Source organism: Sinocyclocheilus grahami, unplaced genomic scaffold (assembly GCF_001515645.1).
Source record: "Sinocyclocheilus grahami isolate Dianchi unplaced genomic scaffold, SAMN03320097.WGS_v1.1 scaffold26.1, whole genome shotgun sequence".
Taxonomy (NCBI): Eukaryota; Metazoa; Chordata; class Actinopteri; order Cypriniformes; family Cyprinidae; genus Sinocyclocheilus; species Sinocyclocheilus grahami.
The window spans coordinates 1,950,920-1,976,195 of record NW_015505205.1 but is presented as its reverse complement, the minus strand read 5'-3'; the positions used below and the strand labels follow the sequence as shown (position 1 = coordinate 1,976,195).

The following is a 25,276-nucleotide window of genomic DNA, read 5'->3' as shown; positions in this document are numbered from 1 at the left end:
AAAATTCTTTTGATTTGATCATTTAGTTGTGTAAAATGTAAAGAGCAAAAACAAAGAATCAAGAATGATTAATAGCAATAAAGAATTTTAGATTAAAGTTGATTCAACCACATACACAAACAGTGTTGTGCCGATCCACTTCGGTTAGTCCAAGACATACAGGCGTCACAGAAAACATCTGATGTTCACCAAGACTTGGGCAGTGCTCCAAACCAAAGGCATGCATCACTATGCCTGATAATCACTCCTGGCGAGCCACTGATGCAGCTCCTTGCTTTAAATCCTTGCTCATTATCAAATCTAAAACCCGATCCAAGTTTCAAATGGAATTCCTTGTCCCTTATACTTGAAAACAGATGGCTGTGACTAGCAAGCAGGTTACACATATCAAGCAAGATGTGTACACAGCTGTGTGCAAACAGTGTGTGTGACACACATAATGGTGTCACGTTTATGTGTGTAACACAAAAACACAAAGCAAAAAAAATAAAAATAATAATTCACTGTCTTGGCTATGAAATAGTGTCTAATTGTAAAAGCAATCTGATATGAAAAGGGGAGGGGAGAGTTATTTTAAAACACCGTAATACCACATACTAATATATACACAAACAACCCCTCTCCATCTCAGCTTAAGTCTTACCTGGTGCATGTGCGGTTCTGGTTCTAAGAACATGGCCAAAAAGGGCTGTGAGACGCACCACAGGCTGAACCAGAGAGCTCCAGAGTCTGGCTCTAAAACTACTGCTGCCCATGATCTCCAAAAAAAGCTAGATTACTATGGTAATGTCCAATACTATACCAAAAAACAGGAGGAGAACCGAGACTGATTCTGTGAGTAAAGGGACATGCAGAGAGAAATGTAGGGAAATGTAGCAAGAGAAAGAGAGCAAGAACACGGGTGCAAAGAGGCCATGTATTTCATATGTACATGGGAAAAGTGTAGCCAACAAGACCAGCATTCCACAAATATGAAAATAGTATTTCTATACCTACTATGGAAGTCAATGGGGACCAGCAACTGTTTGGTTCTTCAAAATATCTTCTTTTGTGTTCAACATAAAAGAAACTCATACAGGTTTGGAACGACACAATCATTTTTGGGTGAACTATATCTTTAAAGACACATGTTCTGAAAACAAGTCTGAATACGCTATTCATATAATTCAATGTAATTGACACTGGACCCTTTAAAAAAAAGAGCAAGATGCAAAAGATGACCATCTGCATGTGTTCACAGACCAACAATTGAACCGTTGCCTTTGACTGACAACCAGTGTCCTTCGTCACCCTCACCCAATAGTCCCTCCAGCAGAACTGTGCATTTTACTTTTCTCACACCCAAATAGTGTAAACAATTTCCTCTACATATGAGAACATCAGGACTTCTGTGAAGCTTAAAATGATCATTAAGAAAATCTGTTGACTTATTTATATAAGGATTTAGGTGGATTATGTTTGTATTAGCTGTATTAGTGTTATTTGTATTAGATAATACTTATTTGTATAATTAGCACATTGTTCCAAATTGCATCCACGCTAAAGAATCTGCTAAATGCATTAATTGTAAATGAAAATTCAACTAGCAGGTGAGTAGTTGTGTTGACACATACATTCACAGCCAGGGCAAAAGACAAAATTAATTTTTTTATGCTGTCCTTGTAAATAGCATTAGAGCTGTGTGAAGTTCACCTCTGACCTCAAGTCAGTTTGCAAGGCAGTAAAGTCACTGGTGTGGTCAGTTTCACTTAGCAAACACACACACACATACACATCAACATCAACAGGAGCCAGAATGTCCATTAGGGTCACAAGGGCCACATTCCACACAGACGTTCCGCCTCCCATTGTGTTCAACTCATAAACTAGAACGGCATATATGATACCCACTGACAAGATAGGGGAAACTAAATTCATCCAGTTGTGTTTTCACATAAAAATAATGAAGTGTGTGCTGGACAAATCACAGTTTCCACATTAGATCAGTACTGACTACTACAAACATCTAAAGCAATATACAACATAAACAGACATGTAACATACAAAATATCAAACACAAAGAAACACTTTCCAAAGTAAGCAATGAAAAGAAGAAAAAACATTACAGAACATACAGGAATAACAGATAAGTAATACAAAAATATAATTTTTTGTATTACGTTTGGGATTATGACTATCATTTATTCTACACAATATAAACACACAACTAGTGACCTCTAGTGGTGACTTGGGATGAGCGCTTCTGGAAACTCTGATGATATATATGTGACCCTGGACCACAAAACCAGTTTTAAGTCGCTGGGGTATATTTGTAGCAATAGCCAAAAATACATTGTATGGGTCAAATATATAGATTTTTCTTTTATGCCAAAAATCATTAGGATATTAAGTAAAGATCTTGTTCCATGAAGATATTTTGTAAATTTCCTACTGTAAATATATTAAAACTTAATTTTTGATTAGTAATATATGCATTGCTAAGAACTTCATTTGGACAACTTTAAAGGCGATTTTCTCAATATTTAGATTTTTCTGCACCCTCCGATTCCAGATTTTCAAATAGTTGTATCTCGGCCAAATATTGTCCGATCCTAACAAACATCAATGGAAAGCTTATTTATTCAGCTTTCAGATGATGTACAAATCTCAATTTAGAAAAATTGACCCTTATGACTGGTTTTGGGGTCCAGGGTCACATATAGACCATATGTAGACCAAAATAGACAATAAACTGGATACATCAGGAATAAATATAATTGATGACCCAGAGCTTATATTTTTGATTAACATCTCTACTAAAACAGCAAACATAGCAATACACCTCTAAATCCTCTTTTAAAGTGTGTTTTTGCTGTTTCTGTGGCTACAGTAAAGGTGATCTATGATCTAGGGCTCTACTGTCTACTGTATAAAATTAAATATACCTCTCATATATGACATTACGTCACTCTGAGCAAGCAGGATTTATGCTGATGGAAAGAGAAAATGGCAGTACAATGAGATTTAACTCATCACCTATCTAAAATTTTAACATTATGAATAGATTAGACATCTTTATGTTAAAGCAACATCTGGTTCAAAAATAAAAATGGTCAATTTATAAATCACCCTGTTTCAAACCTGCATGATTTTCTTTTTTACGTGAAACACAAATGTCTTCTGGAAACCATACTTTATAGCTTTTTATATACTGATAGCTTTTTGAAATGCAAAGACTTTTCTGCTTTGTTTTTATACTGCTTTTTGCTTCACAATCTCCAAAAATGCAGAACGCCCAAAGTCTCACTAAGGGGATTTTATTATGTCTTTGAATTGTTACATGAATAATGAAAGTCAAACAGGTTTGGAATAACATGAAGTGTATTATGCATCAGCATAATTAATCATTTTTAACATTTTCCCTTTGTTGCAGTATTATTAACCTTTAATGAACCTGGATAAATGTCATGCATGTTTAATAACTAAGAGCATAATATATGTACCTCTCTTTAGTGGTAAGTTTCCAGCATCCACAGAGTTAAAGTCACTGATGCACACATACAGATTCTCTCCTGTCTTGGTGCTTGGGATTGTAACAGGTTCAACAAAAGTGCTGGGAAACTGGCCTGAAGGCAGAAAGAATGAAAAGATATCAAAACCAATATCACAGACAGACAATGTAATGTGAATCCTCACGTGACTTTACCTGTGACTCCATCTTTAATTCCGAGCAGCCAAAATTCATCAACAACGCTGAGCACTTCAATGACATCTCCAGTGAACAGTGGGAGTTCTTCAGAGACACTGGGAAGGAACTCAAACACGGCACGCACCACCGATCCAGCCTCCATGTTCACTCATCACCTGAGCATCACAAGCAAAAGTGAGATGGATTAAACATGACACCTAGGCCTATACAACAAACATATTTTCATTACAGTTTCCCAGTGTATTTGTCAGCTAGATGCCCTTTCCTGTTCAAGATCTGCATTTCATGTGCTCTCATTACACATACTGAAGTGATGAGCTCAAAACATGATGACGTCAGAACAGCTGTTTAGAAAACAAGAATCCGCATTTATTAGTATCCAGGGAATACCATGCAATCTATTTATTTTTGTAGTAAAGCTTTTTTTCATATCCAGTCAAACGGGCCTGAAAAAACTACATTTATTTACTATTTTAGCAACATACATTTTTTTTAATTAAGTATCAGAAGCAAACTATATATATATATATATATATATAATAGACAGCAAGGTAACTACCACGTTCAAGGTCCAGAAAAGTACCAAAATGATCGACAAAGTAGTCCGTGTAACATCAGTGGTTCAACTGTAAAGTTACAAAGCTACGAGAATACTTTTTTGGGCAAAGAAAACAAAAATAATGACTTTATTCCACATTATCATGACACGGGCGTGTGGCAGCGCTGACCCAGACCTGGCGTGATGACGTCATTATGCCGGATCTGGGTCAGCGCCACCACACGCTCGCGTCATGGTACTGTCGTGAACGCGCGTCCACAAGTGACGCAGTATAGACGAAAATGTGAAATAAAGTCGTTATTTTTGTTTTCTTTACGCAAAAAAGTATTCTCGTAGCTTCGTAACTTTACAGTTGAACCACTGATGTTACACGGTCTCCTTTGTCGATCATCTTGGCACTTTTCTGGACCTTGAACGTGGTAGTTACCTTGCTGTCTATGGGAGGGTCAGAGAGCCCTCAGATTTCATCAAAAATATCTTAAATTGTGTTCCGAAGATGAACGAAGGTCTTACGGGTTTGGAAGAACACAAGGGTGAGTAATTAATGACAGAATTTTCATTTTTGGGTGAACTAACCCTTTAAGATAAGCTTTAAGAATGATTATGAGTTACATATGCATTTTTTTCTCATCAGATATCTTGTTTAATTTGATTAAAAAGGCATTCCATGGCTTTAAAGGGTTGTCCTCATGTTTTTATCATGACTGCTACTGAATCTTCAGCAATAAGTTGAAAAAAAAATCACTTTTTTATCAAGGTGCATTTAAAGTTTGAATGAGATAAACAGACACTGTACAGAAAAATAATGGGAAGAAATCCTAACATGCAGAGTTAGGAGTATAGTCTGATATAGGAGTATAGTCTCAATAAGGTAATTTAAGGTCTTTTAATTAATTATTCAAAAAGATTCACAAACCCAAGCGTTACCTGTTTGAATCATTTTTATTAATCCTTCCCTGAATTAACTAACTAAATAATTCGGAGTGGTTACTGAATCAACTTCTTAATTACTAAACTGCAAGTTAGTTGTTTTTATGTCAAGATTTGGTTAAAGATACACATTTACTTTAGTTTTTCTATTTTTCTAAAAATGAACACACATACATTACTGTTCAAAACATTGTGGTCAATTAAAAAAAAAATACAGTAACACTTTACTTTAAGGTGTCTTTGTTACAGTGTAATTATACATTTAAGTACTGAGTAATATTAATTAACTACATGTAATTACTAAATGGTTATGTTTAGAATTAGGGTTTGGCTTAGGGTCACTTCCATGTAATTATGCATAATTAACTGTAATTATAATAGTAAGTACATGTGTAACAAGGACACCTTAAAATAAAGTGTTACCAAAAATAAAATTAAAATTGTCATTTAGCAATGTTTAATTCAATGTCTAATTCAAAAATGACAAACATATTTATAATGTTACATAAAAACGTAATTTGTAAATAAATGCTGTTCAAATGTTTGATTCGTCAAAGAATCCTCAAAAAATTCAGTTTCTACAAAAATATTTAGCAGCATCACTGTTTGGATCATGTGACACTAAAGACTGGATTAATGACATATTTCACAATATTACTGTTTTTTTTTAACAAACAAAAAATTAAGCTTTGGTGAGCATAAGAGACTACTCAATCAAAAGCAACTCCATGTGTATGCAAATAGAACTGATGACATATACGTAACACAAGTAATAGTTTGGTTACATAATTCAAAACACAAAACGCTCAACCAAATCACAATGGTACAGGGCAATTCTCATTGTTAATGAGACTGGCTAAATAAATGTGTATAACTTAGATGGTGAAGAAACAGGCTGACTGATGATTTCACCTCTTTCTTGGGACAAAATTTCTTCAACCAGCTCAAATGTGTTTATACTCCCTCTAAAACAGTCATTCACATGAGAGCAATAATGGGGTGGAGGCCTTGAGCGGGAGAGTGTGCGGCCCAAAGTTTATAGACAATGATGAGTCATAAAGTTCTGCGTGCATGAAGTATACAAGTGTTTGTGAGTCTGAAACAATGTGAATTCATATGAAAATATTTATAGGAAAGCATGTTTCTGCCAGAATTTGTTAGAGTCCTCCTCCATGATAAACAAATGGAGATTGATCTAGCACACTAATGAAGCCAATCCCAACTGAATGGAGGATTAAGTATGAGAGTGTGAGAGTGAATACAAAAGAGACAGAGAAATATAAAGAGAGGAAATGAGAGCTGAAACGCACATGTTTCAGAAGCTCAAAGAACTCTCTGTCTGCTGTGTGTGTGTGAGAGAGAGAGAGAGAGAGTGTGTCTCTCTCGGGACCTCTCAAGTGTCGGGGTGAGGGGTAACAGGTGACCCGACTGAAAGGTGACAGGGGTCGCAGCAGGACTCATGTTGTTGCCAGGTGAAAGACTGTGTCTGAAAGTGACATTTTGTCTTTATGTTGCACACAGATGACTGCGTTTGAGTCAGTGTGTGATAAAAGAAGTAGAAGGCAAAATACACTATACTGCAGCCTTAAAGATACTCAAAATCCTAAATAACCGATAAGCACCGCCATGATAGATTCTAACTTCGACTCAATTAAAAAAAGATTGACTCAATTCATTAAATTGAAGCTTTTTAATTATAAATAAATATAAAAATGTGCAAAGGGTTAAGCGGTGCGTTAATTTGACTAGAAACACCAGAGACCAGAAATGTAAAGCATCTTTCTGTTATGATGCAGGAAAAAGTGGATACAAAAGCCTAGTGTTAACCCACACCACTGCTCTCATTCATGATGTTTTGAGTGAAAGAAGTGAAATCCACTCATGTACATCTGCAAAGAATTTGGGGGTGAAAAAGAAAAAAACTTTTTAGTCAGGCAGCAACAGACACCTTTTTCTTCTGCACTCTCTCAGGTTCACAGTAATGTGCCAATAGCTATAGCTTTCTATATTTTTTTATTATGAAGTAAAAATAAAAACTTAATTTAATCTCTGTAAATGTACACTGCCGTTCAAAGGTTTGGGGTCCGTAAGATTTTTAAATGTTTGTGAAACTTTATCCTCGCCAAGGCTTGCATTTATTTGATCAAAACACAGTAAAACAGTCATATTTTGAAAAATAATATTACAATTTTAAATAAATGTTTTACCATTTAATATATTTTAAAATGGAATAAATTTCTGTGATTCATCAGTGTCACATGATCCTTCAGAAATTATTTAATGCATGAAAAATGCATTTATTTATAATAGATATTTATTGTAACATTATAAATGTCTCTTTTGTCACTTTTGATAAATTTAAATCATGCTTGCTGAATAAAAGCACAAATTTCTTTCAAAACAAAAATCTTTTTGCCTCCAAACTTTTAAATGGTAGTGTTAATTCAATTGCTGTAACTGAATATATGAATTATTAAATTCCAATGCACAGTATGAAAAATGGATAATAATTTTAAGACTTGCTAAAGACTACACTGAATAGCATCATTAAATTATTACTTTTTTTTTAAATTAACTTTAGCGTTAGATGGCGTTAAAGGTTTAAAATACGGGACATATTTAAATATCCAAAATCAACAATACGTTACATAAAAGAAAAAAACTCTCATGTGATCATGATATATCAGTACCATACTAGTTATATTTTTTTATCATCTCTAAATGAAAGTGGAGATTAAATAAATTAGACAGTTAAACAGATGCTTAACCAGTCTAGTGCTGTCAAACAATTAATCGTGATTAATCACATCCAAAATAAAAGTTTTTGTTTCCATAATATATGTGTGTGTGCTGTGTATATTTACTGTATTATATATATATATATATATATATATATATACACACACACACACACACACACACACTCATACAGTATATTTTGAAAATATTTACATGTATATATTTATATCATTTATATTATATAACCGTAAATATATTTAATATACAAATAAAATATTTTTCTTAAATATATACATGCATGTGTGTGTGTATTTATATATACATAATAAATATACACAGTGCACACACATATATATTATGTAAACAAAAACTTTTATTTTGGATGCGATTAATTGTGATAAATCGTTTATGACAGCAGTAAACCAGCCTAAAATGCAAATTAGTCTAAAACCTTAAAAGGCACTTTATACTAAAATGCTGCCTATTAAGTGACTGACGGACTAGGAAGACAGGCAGCTGCTTTTGATTTTGGACACAGCAAATGTGTGTCAGTTACAGAAAGAATGCACTGACGTAACTCAAGAATATGAGGGAGTATCAAAGCTTTAAGCCTCACAAGAGAGGGTGAACCTTCAATATACCCTTAACATTACTGAGGGTGGTTAAATAACCATTATAATCAGCTAAAATCTGTTGGGTCAAACACACATGCATAGATTGCTTCTCTAAAAGATTCAGAGTATTTGTTGCTTTGACAAGGGGAAATAAGTGAAACCAGAACACTAACTGGGTAAAATGATTTCAGGCATTTTGCATTCTTCCCTATGTCCTGATCTGCTGTTCTGATCAACACCCTCTGAAACAATGGAAAATTAGAGACTTGTTGACTCAGAAATGGATTTCAGTCATCGGCACACTCTCTGCGTGCCACTTCAATAAGCAGACTAAATAAGTTGCTGTCAATGAAGGAAGAACCAACATGAACATGTTTAGACATGAGGGCAAATCCACAGAAACTGTGACTGTGTAATAGTGGATGAGTAACAGTACGTCTCTTTCCTTTATTGTTGAGGGGGGAAAAAAAAGAGATCCCAGAGCAAGATTCCAATGAGTGTTGGATATTTCCAGCTGACGAGTCAGCTCATGTGAGTCATCATATCTGAACATCAGAGAATTGGCATGTCCTTACAGTCTACCTGCAGCTAGACATTTAGCAATCCTCCAAGATTATTGTGAGATTTTATGACACAGCTGTTTCACAAATCTAGTACGCAAAAATAATCATGCCTTGAATTTCCAGTTTAATCAAAACATTTACTAGTAAACTATTTTACTGTATATTTTTAATTATATGAATTAATAGTAAATATATAATAAAATAATGTATTAAAATATATTTAAAAGAGTATGTATAATTTTATTATAATTGTGTATTTGTATACAAATATTTGTGTATTTGTATTTATGCATTAGTTACAGTATATTACGGGGAAAAAATAGCTGGAAAGGCTTTTTGAATTCAGAAGCAATGTGTTGTTTCTTGATTTCTCCCAGTTTGTCTAACTCAGTTCCTCTGACACAGATGGGTGATGTGTGTACAGATGAGTGGAAATGTGGTAATAGAAGCAGTGGTTGTCTTTTATTAAACACATTTGGCAAATGTGACACGTTATTCCTTGCTCAACACTTTCATAACTAACGGGCAATCCAGAATGCTGCCAAATATCCTAAGAAAAGTGGCAGACGGCCTGTTTTTTTAACTAACTTCTACATTCTATGTGGTGCTGCTAACTAGTGATAATCCAGGCAGGTTGAAGCAGAACTTCATACTTAAGTCCCCCCACCCATTTTTAAGAATTAGTGCAGAAACAGGACATGATCAAGTGTATCTGAAGCTCAAATGACAAATAATGCATACAAAGAAATTGCCATTATGAGAACATGAGAACATCATTGCATTTAGCATTTATAATTTCAGGTTTGGTTAAATATTAAAGTACGCAAAAATAATCATGCCTTGAATTTCCAGTTTAATCAAAACATTTACTAGTAAACTATTTTACTGTATATTTTTAATTATATGAATTAATAGTAAATATATAATAAAATAATGTATTAAAATATATTTAAAAGAGTATGTATAATTTTATTATAATTGTGTATTTGTATACAAATATTTGTGTATTTGTATTTATGCATTAGTTACAGTATATTACGGGGAAAAAATAGCTGGAAAGGCTTTTTGAATTCAGAAGCAATGTGTTGTTTCTTGATTTCTCCCAGTTTGTCTAACTCAGTTCCTCTGACACAGATGGGTGATGTGTGTACAGATGAGTGGAAATGTGGTAATAGAAGCAGTGGTTGTCTTTTATTAAACACATTTGGCAAATGTGACACGTTATTCCTTGCTCAACACTTTCATAACTAACGGGCAATCCAGAATGCTGCCAAATATCCTAAGAAAAGTGGCAGACGGCCTGTTTTTTGAACTAACTTCTACATTCTATGTGGTGCTGCTAACTAGTGATAATCCAGGCAGGTTGAAGCAGAACTTCATACTTAAGTCACCCCACCCATTTTTAAGAATTAGTGCAGAAACAGGACATGATCAAGTGTATCTGAAGCTCAAATGACAAATAATGCATACAAAGAAATTGCCATTATGAGAACATGAGAACATCATTGCATTTAGCATTTATAATTTCAGGTTTGGTTAAATATTAAATATTTTAACTCACATTTTCTTGTGCCCAGGAAAACACACTTTTTATTTCAGATGTATCTGTGGTTTTGTTAAACAACACATGGACTCCATTTTCCTGTGATCAGAAGTCAAGACTGACGGACACTCTCCTTCATGTGCCACTGTCACACAGAGCATTCAGCAATACAGAAACAAGCAGACATATGGTCCTGCTGCGTGCGAGGTGAGGAGGACACTAAGCCAGATTAGTACTCTAGTAAAGATCACTCGTTGTCCAGGTAGGAGAAGGAAGGAAGGTTTCTGCTGGCACACACCTCAAACACAGGTGTAAAACAACAAAACAAAGGCTTGCACTGGATTACGAGAGAACAACAAGTCTGTTCACTAAAATTTTAATAGACCCATAAATTCAATACTTTCTCATATATTAATTTGTTATCCAACAATTCCAAATAAAATCTGTTCAACAGAATTCAGCTGAATCCAATATTGCTTAAATCACTGCATGTTTATCTTGGCTACAGGCTGAACACTTAAATGCATTCTGTTCTGAAACACAACTAATATTTGAGCAGTTAGTCATCTTATTTTATGAGACTCGCCCAGATTAGATCGATCAGGCCTGATTTATCACAAAAAATTCTATACTATTTGGTCATATAAATTAATTAAAACATTAAAATTTTTAATTGTTTTAAATGCTACAAGGGGATTTAGGGAACACAACATTATATGTACAGTATAAAAATGGATGTTCATATTTCTGAGATTTGTTCAACTTTGTAGGCCTGGGCGATAAAACGGTATCGATATTTATCGACGGTACACCTTCTTATAAAAAATGTTTGATATAGTGCACAATATAGGCAAGTGCTGTGAGTAGTGGTCGACCGATATAGTTTTTTTGACAGCCGATGCTGATGCCAATTTCTTGGAAAGCAGGGTAGCCGATATAATTTGTATTTCATTCTTAAATTAATATTTAAGAAATTCTAAATCATTTGACAATGGATTAAAAAATAAATGTGTAAAATAAAAATACTTATACTTTAGATGACAAAGTATTTTTCACAAATAAATAAACATTTTATAAAAATATAATTAAAAAGGAAGTAAACACTGTAACCAACAGGGCACTCAGTATTCTGGGAAGTTTGTGTGCATTGGGAATCTTATTTTTAAAATAAAGCCAGGGTAACACTCATTTTACATACAGCACACAGAGAAAATGACATGAATATGACACTGGGCAAAGGCATAAATCGCAGCATAATTTGAAATCACAAGTTTAAAGTTTAAAGCATTCAATTCACACGGACCGACTGTCACACAGAGAACACGCGATCATGCTGGATAAAAATGCACACTTCACAAGATCTCACAGCTGGATTCAACTAAGTTTGCAAGGTTTGTGAAATTAAATGTTCATTAGTCATTCAAAGATTTGTTTAAATGATATAAATGCGTATTTGCTTAATCTATTACTAATAATATAAAAGCAATCATTATAATACTTTTTGTATACATTAATTCCTTTGTTTAACCATTCTATCTGATTATTAGACAGACTTCTATCCATATTAGAACTGTTAACAACGACAGTAAACAAGAGGGAGAATGTGAGCACTGTGTGCTCAGGCGCTGCCATTCTCAGCGCCATTAAAATAAAAGTCCCGCCTCGGACACATCGGCCAAGCAAGCAGAAAAACTTACCGGCCGATGCCGATATTTGAAAAATGCCAAATATAGGCCGATATATCGGTCGACCACTAGCTGTGAGTGACGCAGACAGCACACACAAACACGAACACATGCTGACTTGAGTGCTGTGCCTGCCTGTGATGAGGAGATTGTGAATAAACAAATTTATATTAGTCAAATTGAAAATAAATATTTGCATTTGAATGTTAGGACTGCATCAGGGAGCGTCATCAGTGGCACAAGATGCGGTGATAATGATGTAAGTGACGTTGTTGCATTTTAATGTTTTGTTAGTCTTGCCCACGAGATGCGCCGCTGCTGTGTTATGCATTCAAAATATTAGAGAAATATAGAAGCTCAATGCGGAGAAGATCTTGATTAGGTTAAAACCGAAACTAAGCCATTCACACAGAATGCATATTCAGCGCATTTTTTTAGACAATCAAATATGACTGCTACCCTCGCGTCTCACAAAAGAGATGTAGCCATGCAAAGTTAAAACAGTTTAAACTTTTAGAAAACACGTTACGAATTTGTGGAGGTTTATTCCTTTTCACTGCATCTCTTATGTTTTTAAATGCAATCTGCGTGATGGGCGTTTTGGCTCTTTGTATTAAGCAATGCATAAATACATGATACTGTTTTGTTCATAATCGTTTATGCAATTTATGAAACTATATTTGATTTATATGAGTTAATTTAGACGTAATGCACATTTTTTTATAGACAGTTATTTCCATGCGTTGACATTATGTGCTGCATTATTTTGCTCATTGCACACTCTCTTGTGGCCTCGGAAGACAAGACAAAAGTTTCCTTAAAACCTATTTAATCTGCATATAAAACATTACAAATTAGATATTTGTTTTATTTTTATTGTGTGTTTGACTGTTAAAACAAAAAAATATTTGTTGTTTGTCTCAATAAATTGGGTTAATTTAAAAATACAGTGGTTAAATTTAAAAAAAATTTCCTATTGCTCTTTGTTTTAAAAAAGGTTATAAAAAATGTCAATAATTATCGATACCGAACGATATGAAACATTATATCGTTGATAATTTTTTTAGCTATATCGCCCAGCCCTTCAAGATTATATTTAACAGTGTTATTAAATTATTTTATGGTTGCAAAGTTAATCTAATTGTAAAAATGGGAAATGAACATGCACAATTAAATATACAATACTGACTGATACGATAAAAAAACAAACAAAACTCTACTTTCCTACAGCAACCCATTCAGTCCATCTCCCCAATAAAAGCTCATTCTAATTCTAAAACCATGAATAATAAGAAACCATGCCCTGCTGAATCAATGCTGAAATTGTTTTAATGACACAATCAAATGCCAATACTAGGAAAAGTTCATTTGAATTTTAAGGTCATCGAAAACATGAAAAAGAAATGATGAGCAAATCTCAGGCTAATAAATAAAGATGAATGAACAAAGCAAACTAGTGAAAGAAAGAGAGGGTCTCTTCATTTGTGTGTGAAAGAGACACTTGGCACTGGAGTGACAGTGGTGGTATAACGACAGACAGCTTTGTAAACACGCACTCTGCAGTCTTTCAAAGGGGTCACACACTCTCTCACACACACACACAAACAGCTGGCATTAAGACAAAGAAGCAACTGTGCATCAGACGAAAGATTCAGTATTGAGGATTAATGTGACGTAACATCGCTGTTGTTTATCTATGTTTGTGCAGGTCACATGCCGCCCTCACACTAGATCACAACTACTAATACAATGCATTTTTCTTTGCTGCTCATCTCTGAATAAACTGACTTCAGTAAAAACTGTTGGCAGAAAACCTCTTTTTCCATGATAAGGTTTTTCTTCCAACCAGCTGTGACCCCCAACAAGACACCAGAGTTAAATCTCACTGTTCCAAAATCCTGCTCCACAAAACTGTATATTAATAATGACATGAACATTAACTTTCATGCTAAGGTTTTTTAGGGTATTTCAGACTTATTATGACTTATTATGCACAATGGTTATTCCAATGAATAATGTTGGCTATAGTGTTGGGCGATATGCTCAATTTTCATATTGTCATAATGTCAGCCTGTGAGATTGCCGATACACGATATTATCGTGCTAATTTATTTAATTATTTATTTACTTAGTTTCACTGTCGGAAAGCGAACCAACTGCAGTGTAAGGCTAAAAACAGCCTAATGTTTTTAATGTGACTGAATTTGTATTTAACATGATACCAATTCAATAGAAACATAGTAAGTTACTAATCATAACAAGGCTTACATTTCCTCAATTCAAAAGGCAGCTACAGAAAACGAGCAAAGAACATCATCACTCACTCAGTTTAGTGCGAGTTTATGCACTTTAAAAAACACTCCTGTTTTAATCAGTCTACATTGTATGATGAATAAATCTCTTATACTTGCATTGCACGTAAATCTGCACTTTGTTGTTTATGATGAGAGAATTTGCGAGTAAGAAATAGTCAGTGCGTGCTGAACAAAAACACTAACTAATAACTCATCTGAACGCCTCTGATTGGCCATTGCATTCATAAGCTCAACAATATCATGTGTGATTGGTTATAATGCGCAACACTGTAAAAACACAGAAAACTAAATATAATGGAACAAATAAGCCCTAATATTAATTAGACAGTATTACTAGCCTAATAATAATAATAATAGTCTTGATATCATCAGTGGCATCAGCCACAGGTGATATCTCTGACTATCGTCGATACATGATCATCTATTGGCACAACCCTAGTTGGCTCCATGACAAATTGCTTGTAATATCCCCTATATGCATTTCACTTTGAATAAAGTCAGTTAAAGGGGTCCTATTATGCTTTTTCACTTTTTCAACTTTAGTGCAACTTTTGCTCTCAAGATGGCGCCGATGATGATGGTGGCCTCCGTGGCGTGCTCTGCAGTTGTTTTTGTTAGTCGCAACACTGTAAAAACACAGAAAACTAAATATAATGGAACAAATAAGCCCTAATATTAATTAGACAGTATTACTAGCCTAATAATAATAATAATAGTCTTGATATCATCAGTGGCATCAGCCACAGGTGATATCTCTGACTATCGTCGATACATGATCATCTATTGGCACAACCCTAGTTGGCTCCATGACAAATTGCTTGTAATATCCCCTATATGCATTTCACTTTGAATAAAGTCAGTTAAAGGGGTCCTATTATGCTTTTTCACTTTTTCAACTTTAGTGCAACTTTTGCTCTCAAGATGGCGCCGATGATGATGGTGGCCTCCGTGGCGTGCTCTGCAGTTGTTTTTGTTAGTTTGTCCTGTCTTTAGTTATATCCCTGCAATCAGTTTCACTAGAGATGAATTGCTGGACATTCGGCAGTACACACCACCTGATATTGCACCGGTTTTCAACTATTCTGATGTTTTGCTGGACATAGTAGTTGGCGGAGCAGTTGCGCTGATCAAACGCTTCAGGACGCGCAGACGGGGGAAGCGAGCCGGCGACCTCGTGAAGCTCAGGCAGCGCGGATTTCGAATGCCGTTGCTTACCATCCATATGGCGAACCTCCGCTCTCTACCCAACAAAACGGACAAACTCCTTCTGCACTCCCAGACAAATAAGGATTTCTCACACTCTGCTGCTCTGTGTTTCACGGAAACATTTTTCCCAAACCTCCTGCTGCCCAAACTAACTCAGCTCTCTGTGCCCACCTCCGTCTGTCAGTGGATCACCAGCTTCCTGACAGACAGGCAACAGCTAGTGAGGCTGGGAAAATTCACATCCAGCACTCGTATGATCAGCACTGGAGCTCCTCAGGGCTGCGTTCTCTCCCCACTGCTCTTCTCCCTGTACACCAACGACTGCACATCTAAAAACCCCTCTGTCAAGCTCCTGAAGTTTGCAGACGACACCACACTCATCGGCCTCATACAGGACGGCGACGAGTCTGCCTACAGACAGGAGGTTAAAGAGCTGGCTGTCTGCTGCAGTCTCAACAATCTGGAGCTCAACACGCTCAAAACAGTGGAGATGATCATGGACTTCAGGAGAAACCCCCCTGCTCTCCCCCCACTCACCATAATGGACAGCACCGTGACTGCAGTGGAGTCATTCAGGTTCCTGGGCACCACTATCTCCCAGGACCTGAAGTGGGACATTCACATTGTGAAAAAGGCCCAGCAGAGGTTGTACTTCCTTCTCCAGCTGAGGAAGTTCAACCTTCCAAAGGAGCTGCTGAAACAGTTCAACTCCGCCATCATTGAATCCGTCCTCTGCACTTCTGTAACTGTCTGGCTCACATCCAGCACACTTCCTCTTTGAACTGTTGCCATCTGGTCGACGCTACAGAGCTTTGAGCACCAGAACGGTCAGACACAGGAACAGTTTCTTCCCTCAGGCAATCCATCTCATGAACACTTAACAATAACTGTGGAACACACAACACTATTTATACACCCATACACTTATTTATCTAACACACATACTTAGTCTACACTTCAAATTTGCACATAATATACCTGTACATACAAAACTGTCTATTGCAATATACCTGCACATACAATTGTCAATTTATATATTGTTATTCCTTATGTACTTGTTTTATTTTTTATTCTTTTATTATCTGTGTTTTTGTTCTGTCGCTGTCATTCTGTTGCACTGCGGAAGCTTCAGTCATGAAAACAAATTCCTCGTATGTGAAAACATACCTGACAATAAAGCTCATTCTGATTCTGATTCTGTTATTCTGTAATGTTGCTGTTTGAGCATAAAAAAGATGTGCAAAGTTACAAAGCTCAAAGTCCACTTCAAAAGGAGATATTTTATTTAACAGAAATCACTTTTCAAAAACTACAACGAACGACTCGTTTGCACTACAACGCATATTTTCCGGGATTTGTGATATCATAAATATTGACGAATGGGACGAGACTTGGTTGAGCTGCACTAGAGAAGGCAACGAGTGTTATCATCACTATGTCTGAGACACGTGGTTACAATCATCCGGGTTTAAATCACGCTCAAATTGATTTGATATTTACACTGAAGCTCGCAGGCGGCTATGGTAAGGGGCATGACATTTCCCAACCAGGCGCCGAGTGGTGCCAATCACAATACACTGGCCCATCTAACCAATCACAGCACATTTCGTATTTCAGAAGGCGGGCCTTCATTTGATACAGGAACTATTCGAGCCGTTCATGCCAGACTGGGGAGAGAGGTGTTGAAATAATGTAAAATATGTGAAAAATAATGTGTTTTTCGAACAACGTAGTATGAGAGCCTGTTCTAGTACACCCCCAAAACAAAATCGCATAATAGGACCACTATAAATAAATCAATGCAAATGAAAAGGTAGAAAAAATATAGGGCAGGACTTTTTGAAGACCATCTGAATTGATAGAGAGGACAGATGTTGAAAAATAGGCGGCCTTGATGACTTCAGTTGAAATATAGGCATTTGTGATCTAAGATTCCAAAGACTTTTATCTCCTTCAGAATAGGGAATCCCAAACTTTTTTGTAAGCCGAACAACTTTGACAAAATAATAATTTTAATAATTAAAAAAAAAAGTCTGATTACAATTAATGGTCACACATGTAGGTTAATAGATAAAATATTTAATCTTTAAGAATATTTAATGTTTAATTTTCATTGATTTATTTTAGAATTATTTATTTTAATTCTGCATTTTTATGATTCAACTAATTATTTGATTTTCAAAAGCTCACAAATCCCATGCAGTTCCAACATGAACCCACAAGGGTTTGCAAACTCCAGTTTGGAAAACCCTACCTCAGAATAACATGGAATGATCAATCGTCACATGAAAACAGCGTCATAGCATCAATTTTCATTTCATGTTGACTTTAAACTTTCAATATATTCTGACTGACTAATTTAGTTGTCACAGCATTTTAAATTTTCTTTGTGGACAAATTATGTGCTGGAAACCTGTTGCGTGACGTCAAGTCAGGGCGCAGTTTAAAACTCCAGCTAAAGCCCACCCACGCATCTGTCTCTGTCCTGGCGTACAGGAATAAACATTTTAAGTGTACATATCCATCATCCCTTTCCAAACTCGGATAAAGCATGTACGTCTCTGTCCTTTCTCTTTCTGTATGATTCACTGTCATGAGTAGCTGTGATCCAACCCTGGATGGAGTCTAAGTAAAAACATCCTTTCCTGGATACACGTCAACCGTCTTCCTCATCCCTCTCCTGATCCAAGACACTCCCTTAAAAACTCTAACCATCCCTTTCCTCTTTTTCCGATTCTCCTGCAGTGTTCCCTCTCTGGAACCCGATCTTACTGACTGCCTGCTTTTATTTATTGAACAGGTCCGATTTCATGCCAACAATAGGGGGGAGATATGTGGGGAGGTGGGTCGCGCCCTGCCTCTCTCTGCCATTCAGGACTGGAAGCTTCCATATTGTGGCACAAGTCTGCTGCTTTTTATATTACTGTTGGGTGTTTACAGCACTGGCATTGTGTGTGCCCACAGTCAGGCATGTGTGTGTTGCATGCATTTAAATGCATTCGTTTCAAAACAGCCCTAAATGAAGATCATTCTAGATTAGCTCAAACTGTCTCAGCATGGGAGAAAATGCAGTAGATTTTGAAAGGATCAGGGTTGTGGCAAGTAATCATGCAATAACAACAAGAAGCAATAAGGTCAATACAACTCCAATGAAAGAGGATATCTATTCCAGGATGTGGGCTGTATCCGAAACTGCCTGTCAGTCAATTACTTAAGAGAAAGGGCTTTTGAGACACTAAAACATCAATTCATCAATTTGTTAAGCTTGACACAAACTCATACTCACATAATTACGAGACACAATGTAAGAAAAAAGACTGTTTCAAGGCGAAGACATTTTCAAATCCTCAGTTCTACAATGATTCTATTCTCTAAATGAAATAGCCCAAAAACGACTTCATTTAAGACTGCTCTTTTCCATACAATTACAATGAACAGGAATGAAGCTTTCAAGCATCAAAAAGGACACAAAAGCTCCATGAAAATATCATAAAATTGGTCCATAAGACACCTGTACTGTACATTCTTCTGACGTCATACAAAAGCTTTGTGCATGAAACAGACTTAAATGTAAGTTTTAATTCAGGAAACTTTGACATAATCGAAGTAGCACTATCCTATTAATTAAAGTGCCCCTATTATGCCTTTTCAAATATTACCTTTCATGCAGTGTGTCATGTAGCTGTATGTGAACATAAACTATCTGTAAAATTGTGAAGCCGACAGTGCACGATAAATAAAGATATTGTCTATCAAAAAAAAGAGTCGGCTCGCAATCGCCTAAACGAGTCGTCAGGAATTCGAATCTCATTCTGTTATGGCTCTACGTCATGAAGTAACACATTTGCATAATGTCTACCCACGTTCTACGTTGCTAACTTGCCTGCCCACAAACAGTAAAATTTCTGTGTGGTTAACATCATGTCGAGAAGACGCTGTATCCTACGCTGTGAGAGTAAATTTGTTTTATCACATCTTATAATTACCACAAACTTGTTAACACTTGACACTTACCACTGAGAAACGTCCTGCTCCAGTCGTGCTTGCGAATCAGTCTCTTGTCGATCAGCCAGTTCAACCGTTTCATCATCAGACTCCGGCTCGAATTGGTAAGGTACAATCGATACCATCTTTTCTATGTATTGACAAGTCTCCAGGGCTGTCATTCCGTCATGGCAATGGCGTTTTGTTTCCGACACGCGCTGTACACGTTAGACCAATCCAGAGCCAATCTCTCTACGGCTCTGGACCAATCACAAAGGACTGCGCCATCTGACCAATCACAGCAGTGAGGGCTCAAGGAAAGGAGGGGTTTAGAGAGACTGATTTTTTTAACTGCTTCGCACAAGTCGTTTACTAATCATTTAGAAATGAGGTCAAATTAAATCTATTTTTTGAGAAAACTAACGTGTTTTTTGACCTTGCATGCATGTAAACCTGTTTTAGGAGACTCATAAAACAATATTAGCAACCTTAAAAACATCATAATAGGGGCACTTTAACAAAACATTTTTTGTCAGATCTTTTCAATGAAATGGGTGATATGGTTTACAAAACCAGTCTGAATGATTTGTTTTTCATCTGATTTGGTTCTCCTCGAGTTGAACACACCAACTAAGCGATTTTCACAGTGATAAATAGCCCACTAAGGAGAAGATTATCACAACTTAAATTTCAGTCTGGTTATTAAGCCTCGTGCACACCGGGTAGATTATCGTGCGCTTATCGCCAGCATTTTTCGACACGTCTTGTGTGTTCATACCCAAGCGATTTTCACTGGCGATGAGCCGAATGAACATGCAAATTCACTCCCTGACATTAGATGGCGCTTAATGAAAAATACCCCGGTACACATCGAATCCTATTTGATCTGCAATTCCTCTCCATAACAACTCCCGCTTATCGAGATTTTTGTAGTCGCTGTCACGTTTGTCATAAAGCTCTTTGTGTTCAGACACCAATGAGACCAGCAGCTTTACATTCATCTTGCATCGATGCTTCTTCTTCGTCTACTTACTTCCTCTGCGTCGTTAGGTATCAATGTGTGCTTGGCAAGAGCGCCACCAAGTCGTGTTTTACTGTAACTTCAGCAGCTCCAGGCACGTGAACAAAAGCACCAATCTGATTGGTCGGCCAGTTTTTAACGAGGTGCGTCAAACCAAAAAAACGAGCCCGATGCATTTTTTTTTTTAAATTACGTTTTGCGCACCGGTGTGCACAATCACATTGGCGCCCTATGTTTAGTCACGAGGCGTTAAATGTCGGCGATAATCGCCTTTAGACAAACATGGACATTTTTTTTTATACATTTATAGTCCATTTTCGAAAAGTCCCCTATTCAATGTAACTGCATGGTAAAGACTAAGAGCAACTAGCACGTTCTGCAGAATTTCTCCTTTTGTGTTCTACTGAAGAATGTAAGTCAAATTACATGAGGGTGAAGAAATAATGACAGAAGATTCATTTTTGTAACTACTGCCCCTTTAAGGCAGTATTCAAATGTAATTTACACATTTTTTAACTTCTGTGTTTCTCAATGCTTCTGCTTTGCTTCTAAGTAATTTAAGACAGCAGAGCTAAAGCTATCTCTTTCTCTAAACACTCTCGCACGGCACTTAGTTCACTTCTCAGAGCACCCAAACTTCCTCATTCCATTGCTTTCTCTGGGTGCAATGTTTCTAGGCTGACTTCTCAAAAATGAGGATGGGAGGTTTATCTTTGGCAGGTCCGAATGGAGTTTTATGGGGAAATCCAAGGTTCACAAGAGACCGTGCATGGGGAACTTTCCCTGTACAAACACTGTCTTGAGAAGCACAACCCAGATGGACACGGTTGCTGTGGAGACCAAGAGGTTTGCAAGCCTGTGTGAGAGAGGACTTTCTGAAATGTCACATTCTCCCAGACACACCTCCCCCCACAAACACAACCTTGAGAGGCTGTTCTTTATTTACAGGCTATGCAGAAGACAATCTCCTACAGACTACAGAGCATCTAATGAGGCTACTGGACTACGGCCCAACGCTCAGGCTTAAAAAAGCTCAAATGATTTGTAAAGAGGAATGTTTTTTCACACAACATTCAAGAAAAACAAGACAAAACTATTAAACAATTATCTATGAGAATGTGAAACACCTAAAATACCACAAGGAATCACCTTTTTGGACAGTGATGGTTCCTGTTACCATTTATGAAGTTCAGAGCAACTTGCATTACTGAAATAAGGATCTGAAACAAGTTTTACTTTACAAGTATTACAAGTATTGAAACAAGTATTACTTTACATAGGGCATCATTTGACAGAAAAAAATACTCAGAAGTATAAAAGATGTTTAGTTGGCCATAGGTGTGTGAATCTTTGGGTAAACAGCTAATCTGGGGTGCGTTTCGCAAAAGCAAGCTTGGTCGCAAATTACGTTATTACCAGTAGAGTTCAATGGAACTAACGACCATAGTTAGCTAACAATGATTTTGGGAAATGCACCCCAGTTCGATTCACAGGTTTTCGATTCAATAATGCTTTATGCAAACAGAGAACAATTCTATTTCCTGATTAAATGAGATTCATTTTGATTCACAATTCATAGGTTTCTGATCCGATTCAAAATCAATCTAATTCAACTAACAATGGAATCTATTTTGATTCAATTCTACTCATGATACATAGGTGTTTGACTGGATTCAAGAACGATTTTGCAAATTGAGAATTATTTGATTCTATTTGCAATTCAATTCAATTCAATTTGACAGGTTTTTGATTTGATTCAATATAAATTTGATTCAACAATGGAATTTATTTTGATTGCATTTTGTTCATGAGTCATACTTTAGGTTTTCGATTGGACTCAAGAACGATTTTGCAAATTCAGAATTATTTGATTTTATTTGCAATGTAATTCAATTCGATTTTGATTAATGATTTGACTCTTTATACATATAAAAGTATTCCATATGCATTAATAGCCTATTTTTGAGAACTGTGAGGGCACAAACATGCTGCACTGTTTCTATTAATTTGCGCATATACTGTAACTACTTTAATGTTTACTTTGTTATATTTTTAAATAACGAATGAAAATGATCTAATCATGATAGCATTTTAAACCCATTAATACTCAAAACAATTGATTTACAATTCCAAAAACTGTTTCCAGCATGATGCATATGAATCAACAGAATTTGTAACTTATCATGAAATTTAGCAAACTGAAACAACTTTATAGAGACCAAAATACAGAACTTTACAATTTACCACATATAATACTATTTTGACTTACTTTGTCATTTAGACAACACAAAGTCATATGTTATCACTGACTCATTGAGAGAGGTGTCATTTAGATCCATGTGCAACACGAGCAACCCAAGGTCCCAAGAACACAGCTGGTGTTCTAGACAAATGGCAGCCATCAGTTGTTGCGCGAATAGTAGTATCCACTGAATCTGAATGGTGCACATGACATAAAACAAACTGATATCAATTACAATACACGGGCTGAGAGATGCAATGTAAGCTTACTGTTGAGTCAAGGAGTTTCAGGGGACAATAATGCTCTCTCATACAGACAATGCCAAATCTCTATTCCCTGATGATTTAAGATGTCATTTTTCCATCGTCAGTTGTGGCTGGAAAAGAATGCCAGGAATGTTCCCAACTTTCTTTTCTCTGGGCTACAGTGGAGTGGAGTGAAGTCTCTACATGTTATGAACATAGCCTGCACTCTACAGCGAATCTAATCAAAATGACATCTTGTAATGGAGGAAGGTCAACAGCGGCCTCTGTAAAATCACAAATACAATTTTGAGAGGCAGGTGATGTTTTGCAGGACAGCTGTAGTAGTGCATCAATGTATTAACTGCTGTCATGTTTCATATACAAGCTACTTCTTATAATATCAACATAACAAGGCTCGAATGACAAGCATAGACAGAGAATACTACTGCTGTCTATATTAATAATTCAAACCCTCCACGTGCAGCAAGGAACGTATTCTACAAATAGTTTTCTACAACAACACCTACACACTGATGGAGCATTTATACTGTATTCAAATATATTCCAATGAGCACTAACAGTAACTGCTACAAAACAGCTTATTCATACACTGAGCTCTTTTTCTCTATTTATAATTTTATTTTTATTTATAAATTTCCCTCAGCACCGCTATTTATGTGAAATACAGCAGTATAACAGAAGACACAATGTTAACTGAACCACTCGTGATTTATCTTCAGTTTAGGATGTAACCGAGGCTATCATTAAAACCACTACAATACTACGAGCTTCATACAGGATTAAATACAAGATTTAATTTACCTGTGTGATCACAAACGCCCTCAAAGCGATTAGACTGCGTTGCAGAAAGCCTCAACTAAAAACCGACGGCAAGGGAACTTTCCAGCGGATGCTCGCGCTCGTTTCCCTTCTGCCATTAACGTTCAATGTTTCTTAGAAATCAAACATCAAATGAGGGCAACAGGCGTTTCTCCCGCCTGTCATTACTTGGCTCACGCGTTGCAGTTAATCCGATGTCGATGGTTCTCTACGCCACGGCGGGATCAGCTGTCATCCCAATGGAAGTCCCAGCAGGCTGACCCTCGACTCGCATGCTGACATCAACATCAACACACCACCCTCCGCTGAGCGCAGGGCTCCCTTCAACATGCCTGAAGGAAATTCCTAATAACACAAGGTATTACGTGTCTGTTGACTCCTCAGCTTTTGAAACGAGGGAAATAGTCCAGTGAAATTCTGTACCGCTAATCTGAAACATATGGATATCGTGATATTTTATTTCACTGTTCTGTAGTGACACTACGTCATATAAAGGCAACCTGAAGTCAAACGGTTTGTTACCGTATATGTGATTTTTATTTTGAGACAGCGTCATTGGTTTGGGATTAATCACCGCTGACTGGACGAGACATCTGTCAATCAACATATACAGGGAAGAACCAGCCGAAGAACAGCAGTCTTTCAAAGGTAGAAAGTTCGGAGATGTTATTTAAGTAGCTCAGTTTAAATGTATGAATTGCCCTTACTCTGGAATAAAAAATATGGGGTGTCTATTTACATTTAGTTAAATAAAGTGACTGTAAATCATCAGCTCCAGTGGTGCAGATGGATGAGTGTGTGTCGTTGGCTTTTTTACGCGATCGACCCGGGTTCGATCCCGCCTTTTGCCAAACTTTTTTTCCCTCCCTTTTCAAATCTCGTATTAGCAATGGATTCTATTTAGACTAAGTGAAAATAGCAGTATTTTTAGCAATATGCTATTTACACTAAGTGCAAATACCTAGTTACACTATGTTAAAATAGCAGGATTTCTACTATCAAGTATACTACTTGTTGCAAATAGTGGCAATTATCTGCACTTCAGTATTGTAGTACATTATAAAACAGTATGCAATAATAATGTATTGAGTGTAAATTATAA

General features: G+C 36.4%; 1 protein-coding gene across 1 annotated transcript; it reads right to left on the bottom strand.

Annotated features, from left to right (window-relative positions):
* Window positions 1-2,934: 2,934 nt before the first annotated feature.
* Window positions 2,935-24,527, bottom strand: LOC107566408 (dynamin-binding protein-like). The gene is made up of 4 exons (XM_016251860.1): window positions 24,157-24,527; window positions 3,686-3,843; window positions 3,483-3,605; window positions 2,935-2,969 (listed from the first exon to the last, which is right to left on the bottom strand). The coding sequence occupies exons 2-4, from the start codon at window positions 3,828-3,830 to the stop codon at window positions 2,965-2,967; spliced, it is 273 nt and encodes a 90-aa protein (XP_016107346.1). The 5' UTR covers window positions 3,831-3,843; window positions 24,157-24,527; the 3' UTR covers window positions 2,935-2,964.
* Between the last annotated feature and the right edge of the window lie 749 nt (window positions 24,528-25,276).